The sequence below is a fragment of the Camelus ferus genome, chromosome 6 (assembly GCF_009834535.1).
Source record: "Camelus ferus isolate YT-003-E chromosome 6, BCGSAC_Cfer_1.0, whole genome shotgun sequence".
NCBI classification, from domain to species: Eukaryota; Metazoa; Chordata; class Mammalia; order Artiodactyla; family Camelidae; genus Camelus; species Camelus ferus.
The window spans coordinates 41,165,800-41,189,101 of NC_045701.1; the positions used below are offsets into that span (position 1 = coordinate 41,165,800).

Here is a 23,302-nt window from a genome sequence, read left to right on the forward strand (position 1 = left end):
TAAGATAAATTCCTGGGAAAAGGAGGAGGACAAGAACTCTGATCTGAAAGTCAGTCAAAAAAGACAAACTGACCTCTCAGCAATGTCTCAATTTCTAAGACATAAGCAATGCTTTTGTTTTCTTAAATCTTTGCAGTTATACTATCCAGTCATAGCAAGTAGGTAACTAACCAGTAGAATTAGCAGATACAGAAATTTTTAAAGCAGCAAAACAAGTTCAAATTGGAAAATTCTTCATGTCATTTACAAAGTAGCCCTTCACCATTGTACTTTATTTCTGAGTTACAATTTTCTAATATACAGCAGTACTACAGAACTTTGCACACTGCAGGCTGTTAAATATTTCATAAATGAATAAGAAGTTACATTAAAAATAAAAACCCTTCAAAAAACAAAAAGTCTGCAAATATAACAGAGTAACAAAATTTAAAAATTTTTAAGGCACTTTAATCCAGATTTTCTTGGGCTTATGTATATGAAAATTATCTTTATGTGTGTCAAAAACAAACACACACATCATATAAGTTATAGGCTTACACTTATATATAGCTCCTTACTCTGCAGGAAAACTTTTGGCATAATTGTTAGCCACTGTAGCACCTCACTACACCTCACTGTAGACACTTCGGGCTTGGGCATACTTACACTACTATTTACATATAATAAAATATTTGTGTCTAAACTGAAGTTATGGATATTTATAAGGAAACACAACACTGTTCAGTAAGGGGTAAACTCCCTACTGAGATGTCTTAGGAAATTAAGAATGTATCTCTGTAGAACACTTCAAAGTGTTTTTTAAGGCCAAATATTATAATTATACTTAAGAACAAACATACATTGTCAAGGAAAAAATATTTTACCACTACTCCCAATCCAGGTAAATTGTCCTCCTTTTCAAAGTAACTTCTCCAACATTCTTTTCTAATTGAAATGAAGTTGGCCTTCAAAATACAAGGAGAAGGAAATTTATTTCTGTTCACCTTTACTCTTCCTGAGGCTCTGAACTGGTTCATACTGGACTCAGACTGGAAAACCTAGAGGAGAATGTGAATCCATGGCCCTTTTGAGGGAAGCACTGCAGATGGATGGCAGAAGGGCGGTGAAGAGCAGTAGCTCATGCTTTTCTGGTGATGCGTATTATTCCCAGCCAACCATGAGAGGCCTTCCCATGGCTGTTTACCTTGAGATGGCCAATGTTTTCTAGTGGAGGTTTTGGGAGGAAGAGAACTATCACTGCATTTCTTTCTTTGTTGTGAATGAAGAAATGGAGTAGCGAGTAGAAATGAGAAAACAAAAGAGAAGATAGGTAACAGATATGAGAGACACAGTGCAGAATTTTACAGGTGTTAACAGAGGAGCAGAGAATCAGGTTTTTATTATGAAATATAATTGGGCATGCAATGTGTTAGGGTGATGAGGTTTCACAATGGACAAATGCTTTGTAAATTCAAATATACTTACCAACTAACAAAACAAGTTCAAGTAGGAAAAAAGAGAAGAAAAAAAAGCCTATGAGCGGTTCCACAAACATCTACCTTTTAAACTGTTGACTGTGCTGCTGGCATGTCATCCTAATCGCTCAGTCATGAAATCGCTAGGGCTGTGCTGTCCAACGTGGTGGCTACAGCCACTAACATTTAATTAAATAAAACTTTGGCTTCTCGGTGCACTGGCTACATTTCACACATTTCAAGTGTTCAGCAGCCACATGTGGTTAGTGGCAACCATACTGGACAGTTCCATCATCATAGAAAGTTTTATTAGAGAACACTGCTTTAGAGTATGCCAAATTCAAAGAATATTTCCCACAAAAACAGCAATTCCTTGATGCCACCCTTACTGCCTTCAAGGTAAAATCCTCTTTTAGTCAACAGAGTCAAATCAGGCTTTTTAAGTGTGTGTGATATACAGCTATCAGTATGTCCTCATGTTTTAGCAAATGGTATCTGTGACACATACTCGGCATACCCAAACTCTATAAATAATTTATGGTGGATCTCAATTTTAGATGTAAAAAAATACAGTCATACCTACACTTCATTTCCTATCCTATTCTCCCTAAGTACTGATTTATATCTCCTGAGTCATAAAAAATACTGATTTATTTATTTCTATTATTACTATATCCTCAAGTATGAAGTTTAAAAGGCACCTAGGGGCCCCTATATTTTGCATACTGTATCTGTTACTAATGTTCTTGCAGCACTCACACAGACTGTTGTGTATATCTTGATGGTTTAATACATTGCTTCATGTATTGTACATTGATTACAATGAACTATTATTACAAATAACATGATGACTATGACTTTGGGGATCTACAAAGATTATGAAAGGGAACTCAATAGATTGTTATTTATTGTGGCTTTGTTTACAGTGCTTGCTGACAGGCATGACCAGTTTAAAACTGCTAAAGTTACTGGATTAACTAAATATAGCCTTTAAAAATATTGGGATTTTGAAGGCAACTCCAATTAATACTGAACTAAGAGGCAGTGTCATATGTTAAAAAGAGCATGGGCATGGGTTAGACAGACCTAGGTTAAATGACAAGTTTATCATACTATTAGATGTTGGATGTTGGGCAAACTGACCCAAGACAGTTTCCTTATTTATAAAATGGAGACAATACAAGTTACTTTGCGTAGCTGTGGGGGATGAAAGACCACATATGCAAAGATCCAGGCACACAGCAGGTACATGGTAAGTGTAGCTGTGTAATAACACTATGATGAGTAAAAATTAATAGTCTTTGAAATCAGATCAGATGAGGATTAGAAAAGGGACAGAAACTAGAAATATTTTTGAAGCAAATGACCACTTACAAAATTTAATTATTAAAATGTGGAGAACACAACATAATTTAAAGTTTAGTTTTGGGGAAAGTAAAGAATTTATCTAAAATACAACTTTATATTAAAGGATAGATTACCCAAATAATCTTACTGCTTTAATATCGTTAAAGGAGTTGAATAATTAAGATTAGTGTGGATGAACCAGTGAATGTCATAAAGGAAGTAACACATAATTTAAAATAAAATAGTACAGAAACACAGGCAAACAAGAGGTTTCATATTAAGATAGTCAAGAATTATTATTATTGCAGACTTAGATCGTATCAGTTTAAGCCTGTCATATTTTATCTGCTTACAAATGGGAAAAGTGGGTATAGGATAGATTAATGATATTTGAGTTCATGCAGATAACAAATGGTAGAACTTGTATTTAAGTCCAGATCAGTCTGATTCCAAAGCCCATAGTCCTCTCATGGCAACCTTAAAATGATATGAAAAATAAGGGAATTAAAAAATTTTTTTCTCAACGTGTAGAAGAGTAAAAAGCGTTCAAAATAAAAACTTCTAACAACTTCTAATTTGCAAATATGACAGACTGTTGGTCAGTTTCTCTCCTCTCTCAATTTCAAGAAGGGACTGAAAATATTTAGAATAAATGAGTATAATAGTTAAGATCATATACTCTGATGTCAGACTCTGGCTTTACTCTGGGTAAGCTTTTTTACCCCCTCATCTCATGGAACTACCATGAAGATTCAATGACAGAATGTATGTATAGTACTTAGCACAGAGCCTGGCATTCAGTAATTGCACTATTTTATTATTTTCATTACAAAAATTTTACATCTGAATTAATGTTTTAAGTGGTAATGAACCCAGTAATTAATGTCACAAAAGGTTAATGGACTTTATTTACGATTAATATTATTTGCTTCTTGGTCAACAACATATAAGCCAAATTCAAAGTCTGAAACACTGAAAACAGAATACATTTGGCTACTTTTAATTTCAGGCTAACCTAGTGACAAATAAATATGATTAGGAATTTGTTTTTAAAAACATAGTAAACAAACTTACAGCTTTTGTTAAGTTGAGGGAAATTGGCACTTAGAAATAACATTTAAGATATATAGAAAATAACTATTTTCTGAAGAGCTAAAATATTTTCTTCCAGATCATTTCAAAGCCTGGGAAAAGGAGAAAAGTTTAACGGCTAAATTTGATGATTCATTCCATTCAGCTTCAAAGACATGGGTCTGACAATCATAATAGTATCCCATCTACATGTGGCAATACAGATTTTGTGAATTAACAGCAAAACTGAGGTTAAAGTGAAGGAAGATTAGATGCTACTCTACATTTCCACAAGCACTCTAGATTATCTCTTAATCTGATGGCATAGAAATATTTGAATCTCATTATTAAATTTTTATAATATTTACTTAAATAGGAACCTATACGCTTCCTGAAGGTAATTATACAAAGTGGTATGTATCGGTAGATATATGTACATTTATGTGGCATATAGTTGACCCTCAAACATGAGGGGTTAGGAGTGCCAACCCTCTGCATAATGTGCTTGTAACTTACGGTCAGCCTCCATACGTGCAGTTCCTCCCTATAGATGCTCTGGTTCCCCTACATCCATAGTTCCGCATCCACAGATTCAACCAACATCAGACTGTGTAGTACTGTAATATTTACTACTGAAAAAACTGCATGTATAAGTGGACCTGTGCAGTTCAAACCCATGTTATGCAAGGGTCAACTGTATATGTGTATACACACACACACACGAATATATTCATATATAGAATCAAATACCAATCAACCCTTTAGTTTTCGAAGTACTAAAATTTCTAACTTAATTCATAGAAAAACAAATCCAGAGGGAGGTATCTACTAGCTCAATTAAAATAACAGAATGTTAGAGGTAATTGTAGATATGCTTACACAATAGGCATTCAAAAATATTTAGGGCTGATGATATTGAAAAAGATATAATACTTGAAAAAGCTATGGGTGTATATTTAATGAGACAGATAATTAATATTTACTGTGCACTTTTGGTAAAACATGATTCTGTTTCTTGTTGTAGGCATTCTAGGGTTTCTTTTATTTAAAAAAAAAAAGATTTGGAAAGACATTGTGGCACTATGGGAAAATATCTAGATTTTACCCTACCAATATAATCTGGCCAAGAAGGGGAGCAATTTTATTTTAAAGTATAGAGTCAAGAGGACAGGGGCTCATGAATATAAAAAAAGTTAAAAAAGAAGGTCACTGCAAAACTTTTGATATTTTCCACACACACGGCTGACAAAGATAAAAGGATTTTTTCCTGTAATTTTTTTTTAAAAATAAAGGACATGAAAAAATCTAATAATATTTTAATGTAGTTATGGAAGATCAACAAACTGTGACATCACAATATCTCCCGCAATGACCTTAGGGATAAAAATAAATTCCCTTAAGTATCAGTCTACTGTCACAGACAGAGTCCATTCTGAGAAAATACAGTTAAGAAATTTATGGATCAACTATGATACACCAAAAATGTTTTTCATTATCTATTTAAGTAATACTAAAAATTATCTAGAAAAATTCCCTTTTGAATTTCAATGTCATCACAGTTGGTGCATTACTGTTAACCAGGAAGTAAGTTTTAAATAATCTTGAGCCAAGTTAAGTAAACTTAAAAAATAGTATTTTTCCACTACTCCACTGAATAGAATTATATTATAGGTTTGATTAGAAAGAATAGATCATATCCTTTAAATGGTTATCATACTGGTATTCCTTTAAAACTTAATTTCAAATTATTGCATTAGTATTGATTAATATTATTTTATATACATGGGGTATGCACAGGATATCTAAAGTTGATTCTCAATTGCAGGTTTTAAAAAAAATTTTTATTAAAAAAAAACTTTTTTTAACGGAGGTACTGGGGATTGAACCCAGGACCTCATGCATGCTAAGCATGTGTTCTACCACTGAGCTATAACCTCCCACCACAACTGCAGTTTTGAATGCATATAAATTTTATCCTTACGTTAAAAAGTAAAAATAAACCTAAAAATCTTCATTCCATTATGAAATTTTTACAAACTGTAAGTCAGCTCCACATGACTATTAAGTATGTCCTATTTCATGTCTTCTCTCTCCACTTTGACTTCAAACTTTAAAGGGAGTTCTATATGTATGGGGTGGCTTATGACAAGAAAATAAAAATTTGAGATGATTGGGGAAAAAAATCATTCTTCAGATATCATAATGTTTTTGTTACCATAAAGGAGTAAATATTTCATTTTTATATTATTGTGTTGAATTGAAAACCACTGATAAAACTTTTTATCTTTCATAACTATTAAAGTCTGCCAGAAAAAACCCATAAAAATGTATTCAGTAATACTGGAAGTTATTCACAGGTAAAAACACTTAAAAAATTCAAGTGCATGTTTCTAATGGTTCCTAAAGGCAAAGACAATTTAAAAAAAGTAATACGTACAACATTATAAAATGACTATAACTCAATAAAAAAATGTAAAAGAGAAAGAAAAAAATTAACTGAAGAACCTTGACTGTATCCTTTACCTAATGTCTCAGAAAGTGAGAATACCACTTACTTCCCATATTATACATCTGGCCAAATGTGCAGGATAATATGCAAAATATAAGAAAAACATTAAGAGAAAGAATATGAAAGACTCCAGCTGGTAAACAACTACAACATGAAAACTGACAGCCTTTCTACATTTAAGTGGAAAAGTTAGTCTGAATGTGGCCTTATTACCAATATTTTTCATTTGAGAGATTTATGGGTTGCCTATACGATAACAAATAACAAAAGTATTATCCATATCTATTTTAATGTCTGATATTTTACCAGATATTCTCTATTATTAAAAGTGACATTTCTAGGTATACTTAACTAGTTTTTGTTTTGTTGTTCATTAATTTACTTTTTCTATCCTTCTTTTGCCATCTTTCTTATCGCCAAACTGAATAATTTTAGATGGTGTCAATTCACTGAAACAAATCTTAACACTTTTAAATCTCTCCTTCAAAAGATTCAACCTCTTCTAATATAACTTTCTCTTTGCTAGGTCTTTTATATATTAATTGAAAGGGCTCCACATTTTTTTGTAAAATTATTTTTATAATGGCCAATAAAAATGATGACAGGAATGGAAACTTTAATTTCATCAACTAAACCTCAACTGAGAATTATAGTAATTATTTTTGAAACAAATTAGGCCAGAAAATACTGCGCCATTTAAACATATTTAATGTATATAGTATAAAGAGAATTTGAAGGCTTATTACGATGAACTTCAAGTGTATTGTATTCTCTTTTCCTGCTTCCCTTAAACATCATTAAAACAGTTATCTTTGTATTTCAGGTGCCTAGTATAGTATGAGGCACACAACAGAATAACTATTTGATGAGTTAAGATATCCAGTAACAATGCAACACATTACAAAATACAAAGACATCATTTCAGTTCAGTAGTACTACTTTTTCATGCTGAGAAACAAAAAGGTCTATGCAACAAGGTGTAACTAACTTCAACCAAGGGTTCTACTATTAGTTATTTTTATCCCAGAACCAGTGTTAGTGTTTCATGCAGACCTGGGTTAGTAAGTATAATTCTGGAAGAAATTTAGAGACAATTTCTGAAATGTTTAGTATGAACCAGGGCAGTGTTAAGTTTGCTTATTAACTGAGTTACAAGCTTAGTGCTTGCTAACTTTAAAAAAAGGAAATGGGGGAAGAACAAAGGGTGTTTTGGTTGACACTTTGTCTTACCTTCAGATAAACAGAACTGATATTTAATGATCTAAAGAGGGAAAATAAAATAAATGAAACAATCATAAGGAGTGCAAAGTATTACAGAATAGGAAGGCCATGAGTCATTTATTTTCTTACTGATTTCTTCAAAATTAGTTAATTGCAAAATGCAGTACCCTCTTATAATCTTTAAATATTTATAAGATAATTTAGTCTGCTAAGTACTTCTAACTCTAGACCAGTTATTTTAACTTTATTTGTGAAATCAGCGCTGATAAGGCAATATTCTTGGCCATAAAATTTGATCCTCTGAAGTTGAGAGAGTCCCTGCTCAACTTGTGTTTCTATTGCAGATACTTCAGTAAAGATTCATGAAACACAATAGTCACTGCCCATTAGCTAAGATAAAATGTGCTTGGTGCTTTTACGAAGATTGTTGACTTTTAGAGGAACTGCATATAGGTAAAAGTATAAATCAAATTTACAGGCCAAATATTCAATAATAATGACAAATATTTATATATCAATGACTAGAATTTTATTCAAGCAAGTTTTCCATTATTTTAAGAGTTTTTAGAACAAAAGGGTATTGCATTTCAAGTTTCAATAATGACCAGTAACTAATACTTGCTTTTAATCTTACCGGCATCAGATGGTAAATGATGGTAGGGAGCTGGAGAAAAAACCTGTGCTGCAAAATCTTCAAAGGTTGTTGGTTCTAAATGGTGCTGGACAATTGTTTGCAGATACCGCGCTCTCTCCTCATAGCTGATTTCCTTCAGTTAAGGATGAACTTAAATACAGCTTACATTGGAAAAGAATGTATCTCATGGAAAAGGACTACTATGATTACTAAGCCATTACTTCTTAATAAATAAAATTATTTACTATTCTTGCATATCATTAAAAGTATAGCCTTTTAAAGAGTAAAAATACAGCTTTTAACATAAGTTTATTCTTCTGGATACCACTACACTTGACAGCTTAACAGGGAGACATTTATTAGAAAATAATTAATAGTAAACTGTTGGAAGAAAGAAAGGTAACAGTTTACTTGGGAAAGGATTCAACTGCTTTCAGGTCAGCCTAGGCTCATCTTATCTTGTCAATCAGCTTCGATCTGCAGCTGTACTCTAAAAAGCCACACAATAAATATAATGCTGCCTAAAATACTGTCTGAAATTGTTTTTCATTTCTAATGATACATTGTAAAAAAAAAATTCCTGCATATCTTCTTCTTCTTCTAAAATCCCTGCATCTTCTCAACAATTGTTCTCATTGTGAATGGAAGACTACTGTTGCTGTAATCCTCAAATAACTCCATGCGGTTAAGATAAATACATAGTAGAATTTTTATGTCAGAAAAAATACCTAGTCAATTATAACACTGAAACAAGCAGGAATATTTGCAAAGAGTCCACAGGACTCCTAAATACTGTCTAACAAAGCATCTACAGGGCACTGACACTGACAGAAAAATACTGTACTTCCCTTTCACCACATTTTCTTCTCTGATATTATTGACAAGCAACCAGTACCTTGAAGTGTTGTTGCTTTTGAACAACCCACTCCAGGCTTCCTGTTTCAGCAGGCCTGATTGTGCTGTTAGCACAGAGAGGGCGAGAAAGAGAGAGAATATTTCTGTTGTTCACGAAAGCAACTATGGAAATGGCTGTCAAAATGTAGAGCAGCAGGCAGCAACATACAATTATCAGGAAAAACTCACATGCTGACTTCATGTCGTATAGTTCCTGAACTGAGAAATCAGTTAACCTTTCTTCTACAACTTTTAAAACTTTTCCTGCTGTACGCAGTGTGCTATGTTGATAGGCTTTATATCAGACATTTATATAAGTATAAAGGATAATAAAAATTTGCCTATTGGTTCTTTATTCACTGATTTTTTTCCAAAACCCATTTTAATATTTTCCCCACAAACTTCATTATTTTCTCTCTTTAAAACTGCAATTCAATGGTTGTAGTTCTACTGTTCTAGAAATTGTAGACCAAGTCTACAAACAGGACAGAAAAAAAATTTTGAGAGGAGGGTAATTTAAAATGTTAATTCAGTGGGAGATGCCATAGCCAGTTAAATTTACAAAAGGTTACTGATTAGGAAGAGAAAAAAAAAAACAGAGTGAACGGTAAGACTATAGTCATTATGCACTTGACTTAGACTGTGATGTATTTTGCCCTCAAAATGGCTTGAGTAATCTCTTCTACAATTTATTTTATCTATCAAATATTGAAATAATCTGACTTCCAATTCCTTCCAATTCATTATTTTCAATTCTGGAGTTGAACTTCAAAATAATCTTACTTCTGAAATGGGTAGCAACAGGACAAGATGCTACATTAAAATGATCAGTGGTAAAGATTTCATGGAAGGATCATATAGATACTTTTGAGTGTTAACACAGAAAAGTAATATAGCACACTTTAAAAAGAGGGTATATGCTTATAAATGGAAGAGGATGAAACTGATGGTTCAATCTAAATAATACCACATATCTCACAACTTGTTGGAAAGTACTTTTTTCATTGGGGGAGATTCACAGCTGCCGAATTTTCTGCAGTTAATAGAGTCCTTTGATTCACAGCAGTGCCCCTTGTACAAAAAATACTGGCCTTTGTGTATTACCAGAAACTAATTTTCTATTTGGCTGAAAAGGGAAAAATGGGGTTATTGCTTCTCCCTCCTACAGAGCTTTTCATTATGCCTGATGCACTCAACTTCTAAGCTCTTCTGAGAAAAAAAATAACTGAAGAGGCAAGAGGTAGAAAAATGAGCTTGTTAGCACATTAGAAGTGAAGTATCTTGGTGGGCCCTAGAAATTCCCAGTGGTGTGTTAACTTATCACTCTATGCATGCTGGCACTGATAGTCTCCCAATTGATCACTCTCTTTTCGCACCAAAGGTGCTGCCAGGAAGCAAAGGCTGAAGGCCCACAGGAGAACAGTCTGCTATCAAAACAAGCTGTTTTTAAAAGTCTGCTTGAATGGGTAAAATGCTTCATGAAAAGTAGGGTGGAGACACCTACCTGCTTTTAAAATGCTCTACTTTCAGAAGGTCTATAAATGAAATATTTTACTTTATCTTATTATATTCAGACTTTACACAAAAATTAGTCAGAAAGAAAGCAAATTTAATATTTCTAAAACAGGGAGGATATTTCCAATGTAGTAAAATGTATTAGAGCAAGAAATGACTATCTAGATAAAATATATTTTTGAAGTATAATTCTATTTCACTATACAAAAGAGATTTATAAAACTTTGAAGAAACCCTAATATAAACCTACATAAACTAAAATTATCTAGACATAATGTATTCATTTTGTATAAAAACACATGATGTATTTAATAAAACTGTAAAAAATCATTACTGAAAATGATGCTCTCTAAAATGACTTTTTAAAGTTTAAATAGAGGTGGCAGAGTGAAGGAAAACAATCATTAATGATTGAATTTAAATGAAAAACTGCTGTGCTTATCACAAATCAGGCAGGCTAATGCCTGAGGTTTCCTTTTGTGGGGTTAATTTCAGAAAACACTGTTAGCTTAGTAAATTATTATAGTCTACAATAATACCTTCTAAAAGCTAAATATTCTTTATAATTTTCCAAGTTTGAGGTAGCCAAATAAACAACAACATTATCAAAACGACTCAATCTATAGTACTTACATCTTTTCCCGTTTTACTTTGGAAAATATATATTAAGATGACATAATGAACTCTAAGTACTTAAACCATAGCCCTGAGTCCACAAACAAGGTGCTTTTTGTGATTGAGATGATAATAAAGTTTCAAACAGAGATGTTAGCATCTGCAATGGTAACCATAATCCAAAACGGTTAATTCCCATATTTCCTTATAATAGGTCAGACACTTATTCCATAAAAGGCAGCTCTCTAGGGAAGAGTTATTAGTACCTATAAATCGAGTGTTATACACAAACTTGATGACTAACAACAACAGGATAGCTCAAGCTATATTTTGACTGTGAGTGCATGTTGCCATTGGCACTGAAATGACAAAAACTGAAATGGCTGAGATAAAAAGGTGATGGTAAACTTGCAAATTCAGAATAAAATTTAAAGTACAAGTCTAAGCTGAATTAAGATTTCTGTTGCAAATCTGAAACAAACCAAGCCAAAACTAGCTAATAAAAAGCCATTTGATGAAGGAGACTTTTAACTGGTAGGAATCTTTGATGCAGAACTAGCCAATCGAAAGAAATCACACACAGGTGCTGCAATCACAGCACTATAATTATCCACTAATCCTCTTCCTACTTTCTGCAGAAGCAGAAAAAGAGGGAAAGAATATTACTATTCTAAAAATAATAAAAGGGAACGAAATGCTTTCTATAGCATAAACAAACAGTTTAAACCTAATCTGTATTTCATTCATATGAAATTAACATCATTATTCATTTTAAGGAACTACTTTTGATTTTTATGTATGAAATTATTTATGGCTCTCTGTCACTGCGTCCAGACCAGCTGTCACGAAACCAGGGTTCAATTTCAGCCCATTTCTGGAAGGAGGTGCATGGATTCTCTGTGCCACAGTTTACCTGAATGTTAAATGGGGATACTACCACCTGCTCCTATTTATGTCACAGGGGTGTTGAAGATAAAGGATATAAATTCAGGGTAACCCGAAAGTCCCCCTACATCTGTGCTGACAAAAGTTTATTTTGACTTTTGACTCAAGTATTTGTAAACAGCAGGTGCTGTCTCCATGAGGACAATTTTCAGTATCGATTTAAGAAATGTATCTGTATTCATGTACAAGAAATCTTTGATAATATGTCTTGTTTATGATATGTACAGAGGAACTTTTGACTTATAAGAGAAAACTTGATTTCTCATGAGAAAAAAGACATTATATGAAGAAAAGAGACTGCAAACAGTACATTATAGTATCCTTTTTCCAATTTTACTAATGATAGGGAGAATGTACTCACTAATGTAAAGGTAGATTTGGTTTTAAGGAAGCAACAACTCTTCATTCTCCACAATAATTTTCTTCATAATATAATGTAATTTTGAACTGCTTTTGCAGTTAGAAAAGGCAAAACCTTTAGTTTTGTGATCACTAATTCTGTGGCACAACCCAGGAGGTTGTATAAACACTTAGGTCAAGTGTAATTTGTGACTAGTCTCATAGAAACAGAAATATGTGGGTGTGTATGTATATGTATGTTTATGTGTATATGTATATATATTATACTAGTAAGAATGAATATACAGTATACTTTTTCATAAAAAGGAGTAATGAAAATTTTAACTGTAAGCAGACATCAGAGGCATATCACTGCTTAATTACCTCTTAAATTCAATTTTAATGTTTTCTTTCCTAAACCAGAAAAGAAAAACCTACTGGCTCCTTTTTAAGCAAAAGCAAAGCATGAAGTGTTTATATCTGTGCTTAACATCATAGCCTCAGGGATTTAAGGCTCATTCTGAATTCCTAATTTAGTAAGCACTTGCCTACACTCATATTTCTATGGTTTCTTTGCAGTTTTAGCAGTTAGGAATTTCATCTCCCTTCTCTGTATAGAAAATTCCAAGGACAGTAACTGTAGGAAGAGAGAGTTTTGCCTTCTGACTTAGAAAACTTTTTGTGAGTACTACTTACAAAATTCACAAAGTTTGGAAGGTGGTTGGTAGCTTAAAACTGGCTATGGTGGAAGTTTTCACATCAAAGAATTCAACAAATGCCACAAACTGGGGCCTCCTCCTGCTCTCCAGAGCCAGTTGTTAAACACCAAGAGAGCCTCTTTCCTCATGCTTGTTCTTCTAATAAACTAGTGGAGAGGCTAATGTCTGGGGGCAGAGGCCATGTCTCTCTATCTTTATATCTACAGCACCTAACACAGTAGTACTCAATGACAGTTTATAGAAGGAATGAATAAAGTTGGTTTGACAGCTGATTAGGAGACTTATGCAGACAGCCCCTTCCTCTGATTGCAACTTGGCTCCCCAGAGGCAAATCCTTTGGGGCAAATATAGTTGGGACTTTCCTAGAACTGAATTAAGAGTTTCAATCTTGTGAGGAACACTTTGGTTCTACCCTACCCTTAATCTTGCTGATCTTCTTTGGAAGAAGAAAAAGTGAATAAAGCACAATGTATGTATATGTAAGGTATAACATTAGAAGAAGGCTGATATTAACTTCTCAAAAAATTTTAACAATTGCCTACAGAAGAAATTCTGTAAGTGTTGAGAGTAATTACAACTCATTACAACTTAGCATTGAAATAAATATTCTGCTCCACTGGTTGTGATAATTTTTAAAAAGAAATTTTTAAAATGTTCATATATTCTACAGTATGAGACAACAAATTTAGTTAAATGAATTCTTTTCATTTAAGTGGCCATCTGTACAGAGGGTGGAGAAAAGGGAAGAAACCGAGAAAATCTCTATATAAAATCAAATGGAGGTTTCTTTCAAGATCATTTTAGGCAGATTTCCAAAACTGCTCTGTATACCACTACAGGTAAAATATCCTTGAAAAATAATACTTGGAAATTTAAATATTTAAGTTTTTAAAAAGGCCATGTTGAGGGGGTTGATCCCAAGGCATCATTTATTGAGAATATTTTAGGACACTGTGACCTACAGGAATGACACAATAGTGATCTACCAACATTACTTTCAGGAGACTTAGCAAAATCGGCAAAATGTTCATTCAGCAATAACCCTTGCCTCAAAGGAGAATACAGAGATGTGCTCAGAAAAACAAAGCTGCTGACTAGTAGAGCTGGGACTAGAAGCTTGGTCACTTAATAGTCCAGTGCTCTTTCTACATATAATCTCAGTGATCTGGGTTTTATATGGAGAGAAAAAAGGGTATAAAAGCCATTCTAGTTAGTGCAAGATGGTCAACACAATGACCATTAGCTTAAGTTCTAGGATTGGCAATTTTGGAAAAATGTTTATAAAATAGAATATCATACTGTAGTGTAGTAAAATTCCATGGCATGCTATAAAATAAAAATGAGAAAAGTCATATTTGGCTTTTCAGTTCTAAAAGGCCTTGAGATATCTTCAGACATTCTGAGGCAGTATTATTACACAGGGTCTTGAAAAAATAATAAAAAATAAGAATTTTATTGAGATATAGGATATAGGTAGATATATTTTGTAAGTACATCTCAAGAATTTCATGGCTATTATTATCAATAGTAAAGCAATATATTTCTCTGAAATATACAGGGCAATTACATATCCCATTGGACTAATAGGCACTGCCCATTTATAAAAGTAAACTATTGTTTACTTTATAAAGAAGAGCTAGTAAGCTAACACTCCATTTCTTTCCTAGAGTAGCTAATTAAGAATCAAGCAGTCTAGTTCATATACAGCAAAAATTCCCCCCAAATAATAGCATGAATCTTGGTATTGTTTGTATTAATGTTAACAGAAATTCTTCTGAAAATCTGCAACAGGTTATGACAAATTATTGTGTATGATTATACGATGCCTTATATTAAAGACATTCTTTAGTAGTTGATACTATCTACACCATGAAGGAAAAGCTGTGATTTGTCAAGTAGACAAAGATGGGCTTTAATCCATCCTTTTAACCATACTGCCAACTCTATATTGTTTTCACTGCGTCTCAATTAGGAGACAGGCAGGACACCTGGTACTTCTTTATCTAAGTCCCATGGGCTGCCAGATGACTCAAAATCCGTAACAGGTGCTAAGGCACTGTGAGGATAGTCCTATTATTGAAGGCTGGAGTTGAATAAAATTTGGACCATATATAATTGCTCATAAATCAGTCAATTACTAAATGAAAACATTAAGCAAAAAGTTGATAAGCCCAATTCTACCAAAATTAATGTAAATACATTTAAAAAGATTAACCTTAAATAAATAGGATTAAAAACTTAAACCTACCTAAAGTTTCTGAAAATCCTCCCTGATTTAATAATCCAATAATCATTGGTGGCTTCTAAAAAGCACTAACATGATTATCAAATATGTATATTATCTATTACACTTTCATGAAAGTTGTATACAGTAAAACATTTAAAAGAAAAACTAAGTTACCTGGATTTCAAATTTAATGAAATTAAAAATATGGACTCTCCTCTCATTCTTGATATCACCTACTTGAAAATGTTATTAATAATGAGACTTTCATCAACAGAGAACTGCTTCAGAATCACTAATATTAGAGTAAGAATTTAAAAAATATTGGGGGAGACTAGAAAAAAATCACTTTGTGTTGTTCCTTTTAGGAACAAAAATTTCAGTACATTAAAGTTGAGGAAATGAATGTCTTTGAACTAAATACTAAACTTGGGTTCTGTCAGAAGATTGCAAAAAGGAAAAAAATAACTAAGTGAAATTTTACAGTGTACAATTACTTAAGTGTTATCTCTACCTAAATGTGTACTAACTTAATTAAGATTTTGTTTAAATGCTGTAATTATCAGGAGTAAAAAAAAAATGATTTATTATCATGGTAAGTAGTTACAAAGTACAGCAAACTGTCATTTAAGACAGTGTTGTAGAATCTATGATAAACAGTATATTGGCTTAAACTAATGCACTATATGCCCCCAGGGAATAATAGGTTCAGAGACTGGATTGTAACATCAAAATCTACCCATTAATCTTGACTTAACTATAATCTATGCTGCAGTAAAAGGAAGAATGGGCATTCAATGAATTACTGTTTTTGAAATATTGCACTGGTATCCATTTACTAAAATAATTTAAGGGGACATGAAGAGATAGAATACTAGTAAATTTTGCACACTGTTACTAATTTTACAAAACATGCATTTGATTTTCCCTCAGTTTAACAAGAACATCCCATTTAAAAAAAATTACAGATTAAATTATTTTCCTTAAAATATTTCTCCCTGATCCTATGAAAGGACTTATTGCATAAATTATAATAGTATAGTATAATTTAGTCAACTTAAATTATGCTGAAAAAGAATCATCTATGGAAATATACATTGTGGGGTTAGGATCCTAGGGGCAGAAATAAGCTTTAATTTTTTAAGCTGTAGATCATTATTTCTTTACATCAGAACCACCAACTGCCTGATTAGATTGACTAGAAGAAAACGGAAAGGCCAAGAGTAGTGTTTATAAAATATCACAGCATAGAGTGCTTCATATAAAAGGAAACAAGCCTCACATTTAAAAGATACCCAAAACAGAATTCAAGGAGAGAAAGATAATCATATAGGTATCAGCTATTCATTTCAATGATAAGTCCAGTTTTTAACCTCAAGATCTGCGTAGTGGATTATTTTAGCATTCGTAATTATTATGCATAAAATTAATTTACATTTCTATATTAATATAGCATATTTGTATTCAGATGATATTTGGGGACTCTAAAAAGCACAGCATAAAGGAAATTAAGCCAAATCTGTCTTTAACATTATCTGATATATAAACTGTGGTGGTTTTAATTCACTTTCTCTCATTGTAAATTTTTATGAACATAAGCATTATTTTCATCTAAACATAAAAATTTGCTCTGCTATAATCTAGTGGGCTGAAAATAGATAATGGCATGTTAACAAGGAATTACTACAGGTGGTTGCTTAAATATATTTATTTGCTTTCTTTTTGATACTAGGTATGTGCTAAATACAAGTCAACAATCCTATCAAGAGAATAAGTAAATGTAGAAACATCAATTCTACAACAGCTATTTTTGCTTCTTTCTTTTTTCTGAACAGCAATTAGTAAAGCAACCCCTTCCCCTCCTCCCTAGTGCCGTCAAGCTGTTCAGAGCAGTTTGCAATTCGACAATGGTACCATTGTGAATGCTCTCTGGGCTTCCTTCCCACAGAGAGTTAAATGGGCAGTTCCTGCTGCCCATGATTGGTGTCCAGTGAAATAATACTCAAGAGCCAGGTTTTATCAGCTTCACGCCAAAGAAGTGAAGCCAGGGAACCCAAGCCTTCATATCGTACTGGACCATATGCCAACCCTGATGGCCCCAAAGGTTTATCACTAAGAATCAGGATCCATCATGTCCCTTGTGAAATTTCACTTCACATACCTTATGTGAAATGCAAAGCTTCACTAAAAACAGAACCTTCTTTACAATTGGCATGAACAGATGGACGGTAACAGTGGTTTGGCAAGCAAAAGTTAAGATTTAAATAGGCTGTATTCTAGTGTTTGAGAGGAAAAGCAGTTAGAAGAAAATGGGGAGATTTGTGACCCATAGTTTAATTTTAATTCCATTATTGAGTTATTAAAAATTCAATAGCAGAATCTCTTATGTTTGGTAAAAGGAAAAGGATGGATTATAAGCACTGCAATTCCTATGTTAAACAAGGTTAGACTAATTTCAGCTTTATAGCTTTCATTCTTTTCTCTCTGAAATCCCCAAATAGCATCTGAACTACTGATGTTTTTATATTTAAACAAAGACTAGAATAAAACTCACACATTATGTAGTAGGTGAGGTGAATAATAATGTGAGCATACCACTGTGCCTTCACCACTAATATCGACAACATAAGGGTTTGATAGGAAAAAAAAAATCCCTGTTCAAGCAAAGGCCAGAAGTTAATAAAGACAGAAGCAGAGAAACTTTAAGTTTTGCTGTTTTTAAGGAACAGCTTGATTATCACCTGAAAGAGTTCTCCTGTCTTCCTTCTGGTACATTATGATATAACCCAAATGTCTAGATTGGCATGTGTGGACCATACTGTCGCACTGGATTTGACAAAACAGATAAGATGGTGGTAGTGCTCTCTCTTCCTTTGCTATTTTTGCTGAGAAGCCAGAATAGGATAAAAATGCTTCATTTGTCAATAATGTGTAAAAGTATAATAGTAATGTAAAAGCATAATACTGTATAAAAAGTACTTTGCAGGAAAAGTGTAAAGGACTGTTATGCAAGAATGAAGAGTATCATAAAACTTAAGAATTATGAAAATCTCAAGTGCTCTTTTTTAAATGGCAAATATGTATAAATATTATCAAACATTGAGAGAACTTAGTCTCATTAAGAAAAATAACACTAGCTATTACTGCTATCTAGCCTGCTAATTACTGCACAACTAATTCAAAAAATACTTTATTTAAATACTCATCTAATAAACTTATTTCAGAAAGGCTTTTACTAGAAAAGAAATAATACGTTCATTATTTAAATACTAATCTGAAGAAAAATAATACATTCAAGCTGTGTTCTACCATTCAACATCTAAAAACTATGTAAGAGCACAAGGAGGATTTACTTTAGACACTGGTTGCTATATTACTGGCAGTAACATTAGAAAACTAAACTTACATTGGTTTTCTTCCTGCTTGACTACCATCTGGTTTTGAACTACTTGATCCTCATCAGCTACTACTATTCCCTTTGCTTTATACCACCCAGCAGTGTGAAACCCCTTGCATTTCTTGAGCACATCACACTTTTATCCTTCCATGCCCATTTCCTACCCCTGAGAAGCTCTTCCCTGGCCCTGTCTGTAAAGTCCCATGTGCCTTTGAAGTAATAAGTGAAAGAACATAGTTCCCTGGTAAAGCCATTCCTACTTTCCTCTTCTCCAATATCCTCTCCCACTTCAGTAAAATTAATCACCGTTTCTATCCTTCTCTGTAGGTATCACTATTGCTGGACTCTTCAGATTGTACTTCACTCGCTCACTCACTCATTCACAGGGCTCTTTCTCTCTCCTGCACCAGAGTGGAGAAGCTTCTTGAAAGCAGTGGTTGTCTTTCTATTCCTAGCTTTTCTCTCACAGTGCCTCCTATACAGTCAGTAATCAATAAATAATTGATGAATAAAAGAAAGATCCAAAATTGCTTGGTGATCTTTTTTTGGGTGAAGAAATATAGCCTTTTAAAATTACTTAAATTTATCATTAGTGCATTAAATTTTTGGTATAGAATAAAAAATTTAAATGTCTCTAGAATTAATACAGTGATAATAGGAATATAAGTTGGTGATGTAATGAAGTCATTTTTGTGAGCTCCCATAGTTTAAATATAAGAAAATTATTAAAGGTCTATATTGGTAAAAGATCATCTGTAGAGAACATTGAGATGATGCTACTTTCAGACATATTGGTTCAATTCCATAGAATAAATTTCATTATTATCAAAAATTTATTACATATCAGAGCTTTATATTTATTACCTTTACATCGTTTTGAAATGACACAGGCAGATCTGATATACCAAAACTAACATCTTTATAAAGTTATGTAATAAAATATTTCCACAGTGATCGTAAGGAAACCTCTCAAAATACCTATAACATCATCAATAGGCATATATGTTGCCACTGCCTGAAAAGAATAGCTGAGTAAATTAAAATTAATGTAGTAAAGACTATATTAGAGTCACAATGGAGGTGTTGCATGTATTCAGGGCCTCTGTTTAAATAGTTACTCTGATGTGTACACAGGCTGTAAGGTTTGGCAGTAAAAATCCAGGCCATGGGGATGTTAAATCACAAGGTTATAGCCAAAAAAATCTTCAGTAGCAATGCCCATGTCTTTTAACTCAGGAGACTTAAATGCTCCCAATACAGAGCAGACTGTTAGGTAAGTAAGAATATTTGACTGTTCTCAGTCCTAGTACAATAATTAGTATTCAAAGCTGCAGGCTGCAAGCATTTCAAAAGCCACAAAACCTGGACCACTTAGTTGGTGAGACATTTTATTTAAAGAATCCTCTTCTGAGGCACAAATGGCCATAACCACAGTTCTCAGAGTATCTGTCCATTAAGTTTAAAACTTTCATTTAGACAATATGCTGAACAAGCAGCACTAACACGATACTGAGAACTCCTAATGTGATCACTGATGGTGCAGAGGTTCAAGAAGTAAAATTAAAGACCTCAGCAGAGTCTAGACTCCTGTAGCTACCCCCACTGCTCTCCTGTGGCTACCACCTTCCTTACCATTCAGCAAGAAGTGTGAACGTTTAGGGCTGTAGTCATGTGCTGCTTCCTTTCCTGGGATGGGGGGTGGGGTGGGGTGGGTAGGAGCGAACTCACCAAACTCTACTCTCCCCAAGACAACGTCTGTCATTGTCATCAAGTCACAGGTGTATTAGCTGTTTTCTCCTTAACATTCCCTCTCCCCCTTAGAAACAGAGGGAAAAACCTGATTATTTATCTCTAAAAATATCTTCTTTAAACTATAATGCCCTCTAATAAAGATATATTGATTAATCAGTCAAAATACAAAACCCTTGTGTGTGTGCTATTCTGGCTTGTTCATGTATCAGAGGCAATTTCTGCTGCTCCTAGGTTTCCTTATCTATCCAGCATGCTCTTACACTTGTAGCCTAGTGTACCACAAATTACAACAACAAAGTGAACTTACCATTAAAAGTACATTGGCTGTATAGCACAGGAAACTATATTCAGTATCTCGTAGTAATTTATGGTTAAAAAGAATATGAAAATGAATATATGTATGTTCTCATATGAGTGAAGTATTATGCTGCACACCAGAAACTGACACATTGTAAACTGACTCTATACTTCAAATAAAAACATTAAGAGCCCCCCCCAAAAGTACACTGGCAAATGAACGGAAATTTTGTTAGAGAAAAAAATGAATAGTTAAGAATCCATTCATCCATAAATCCATTTACTCTGTACTACAACTAATCACTAGCTACCTATCTCTGTTAGAAGTTAGTGAAACCAGGATAAGTAAAACTTCTTAACATGTGCACATACATGGTAAATCATCTAACAAAATGTTATGAGGCAGTGTGCTGCTTAGTGAAAAAAAATTTGTTTTACATAGTTATTTCATTTGGGTCATGCAGAATGAGTATATTAGGTGGAAAAGAATAGAGAAAAGCATTCTTAGGGCAAAACCAGGGGCCTAAAAGAGGAGAAGGGCACTGAAGGATAAATAATATGTTTTAGCTGGACACATACCAGGTGTCCCGGGTGTGGTGGGAGTTGAGATGAAGGATGGGGGAACAGAGCTGTGAAGTAGTACATGTAGGTCTGACAAAAGTACAGTGAGACCTATGAGGCTGGGAGGGTAAGTGAACGAGAATTGCTTGCAGGTAGCCCAAGAATTTAGATAAGAATTTCAATAAGTCAAGAGCCATCACAAGTCTTTTAACATAGACTTGTGTTTTAGAAGCATATTTCTAGTGTCAATGTAGAGGATAATAATGATAACAGCATCAACTACCAGGCAGCCACCATTTTCTGAGCTCTTGCTACATTACAGACAGGATGCTTAGTGCTTCATGTGGATAATCTTGTTTAATCCTTACAACAATCCTGAGTTTGGGGCTCCTTTTACAGATTAAGTAAAAATTAAACATAAAGACAGTGACACACTTAATAAGTGGTTCTGGACTCTGAAGCCCATGCTGATTTCCCAACAGTCAGCTTCTACATTTTAAAATATAATTAATTTACAATTAAGGATAGTCTATACTTGTCAATGTTATCTTCTGAGGAAATGACCTACAAAAGACAGTAGTGATACAAAATTACGTAGTTTCTCAACAAACTCACTTTCTTCTAACATGAAATGGCAGCAATATTGATGGGCCTCCCTAAGAGGTTTTATAATGTTCTATCACAATGAATGGCAAACTGCATTAGTGGAGCCAATCAATTACATTTCATTTCATTTTGGCTCTCATACTTTTGCAACAGGTTCTTTACATTTGAGTAGTAGAACTGCAGGGATAACAAACTGTGACTAATTGAAGAATGATCATTGACTTCTGGTAATTTGTCTGATAAAAGTTAAACAGAAACCCAATTCTGGCATTTACGAAAAAGTCAAATCTAAACAGATTAGAAGAAATCAAATAATATTGGTTTGGTAGGAAAGAATATTAAGCCTAGGAAGAAAGTGTTTTTTTAAAGATACATTTAATTCTGTAACATCCTCCATACTATATACTTCAGAATATTACATATGTATTATACACATAAGCCTCAATATATAAATTATAAGAATTACAACAGATACACTGCAGTCCATCTACTCAAATCTCACCCTTTGAGGCCCAGATTTTCCATGCATTCTTCCCTGATTTTCTTACTCCAAAGTAATAATCTATTCCCTGGAATTCCCATAGCATTTTATTTATAACCCTAATGTGACATATTTTATCTTGTGTTATAATTATTAATGTATATATTAATTATCTCCCCTATTAGATTATAAGCTTATTGAAGACGAGATTACCATCTGATTTGTCTTTGCCTCTCTCAAAATCTTTGCTATTACCATATAAGTAATCAATAAATATTTTTGATAGAAGACAAACAGTACAGTTCTATCTTTTGACCTGGTGGTGGTTTAACTATATTTATCATTTAGTATCATATAGTGTATTTGGGGTTTACATACTTTTTTCAAATTATATTTTGTAGTAAGAAAGGTTAATAAGAAAAATTTAAAATTAGGACAAGGGAGATGGTTAATTTTATGACAATTTAGCTAGGCCATGGTACCCAATTTTTGGCCAAACACCAGCCTAGATGTTGCTGTGAAGGTATTTTTTAATATGTAATTACCATATAAATCAGGAGAAAAGTAAATCAGACTATTCTCCATAATGTGGGTGGGTCTCATCCAATCAGTTGAAGGCCTTAAGAGAAAAGATTGAGGTCTCCAAAGAAGGAATTCTATCTCCAGATGCCTTCTGACTCAGACTGCATCAACTCTACCCAGGAACTCCTTCAGATTTCAG

At 33.3% G+C, this 23,302-nt stretch overlaps 1 protein-coding gene across 8 annotated transcripts in view; it reads right to left on the minus strand.

Annotated features, from left to right (window-relative positions):
- The window catches only part of RALGAPA1 (Ral GTPase activating protein catalytic subunit alpha 1), a 204,608-nt gene that overhangs the window by 1,840 nt on the left and 179,466 nt on the right, over positions 1–23,302 (minus strand). For 7 of the 8 annotated variants that reach the window (XM_032481878.1, XM_032481881.1, XM_032481879.1 and 4 more), the window contains one exon: positions 8,237–8,361. In XM_032481878.1, coding sequence (XP_032337769.1) covers positions 8,237–8,361 — 125 coding nt within the window. Of the gene's footprint in view, positions 1–7,611; positions 7,643–8,236; positions 8,362–23,302 lie in introns of all 8 variants that reach the window. The other variant, XM_032481880.1, reaches the window with a different exon arrangement.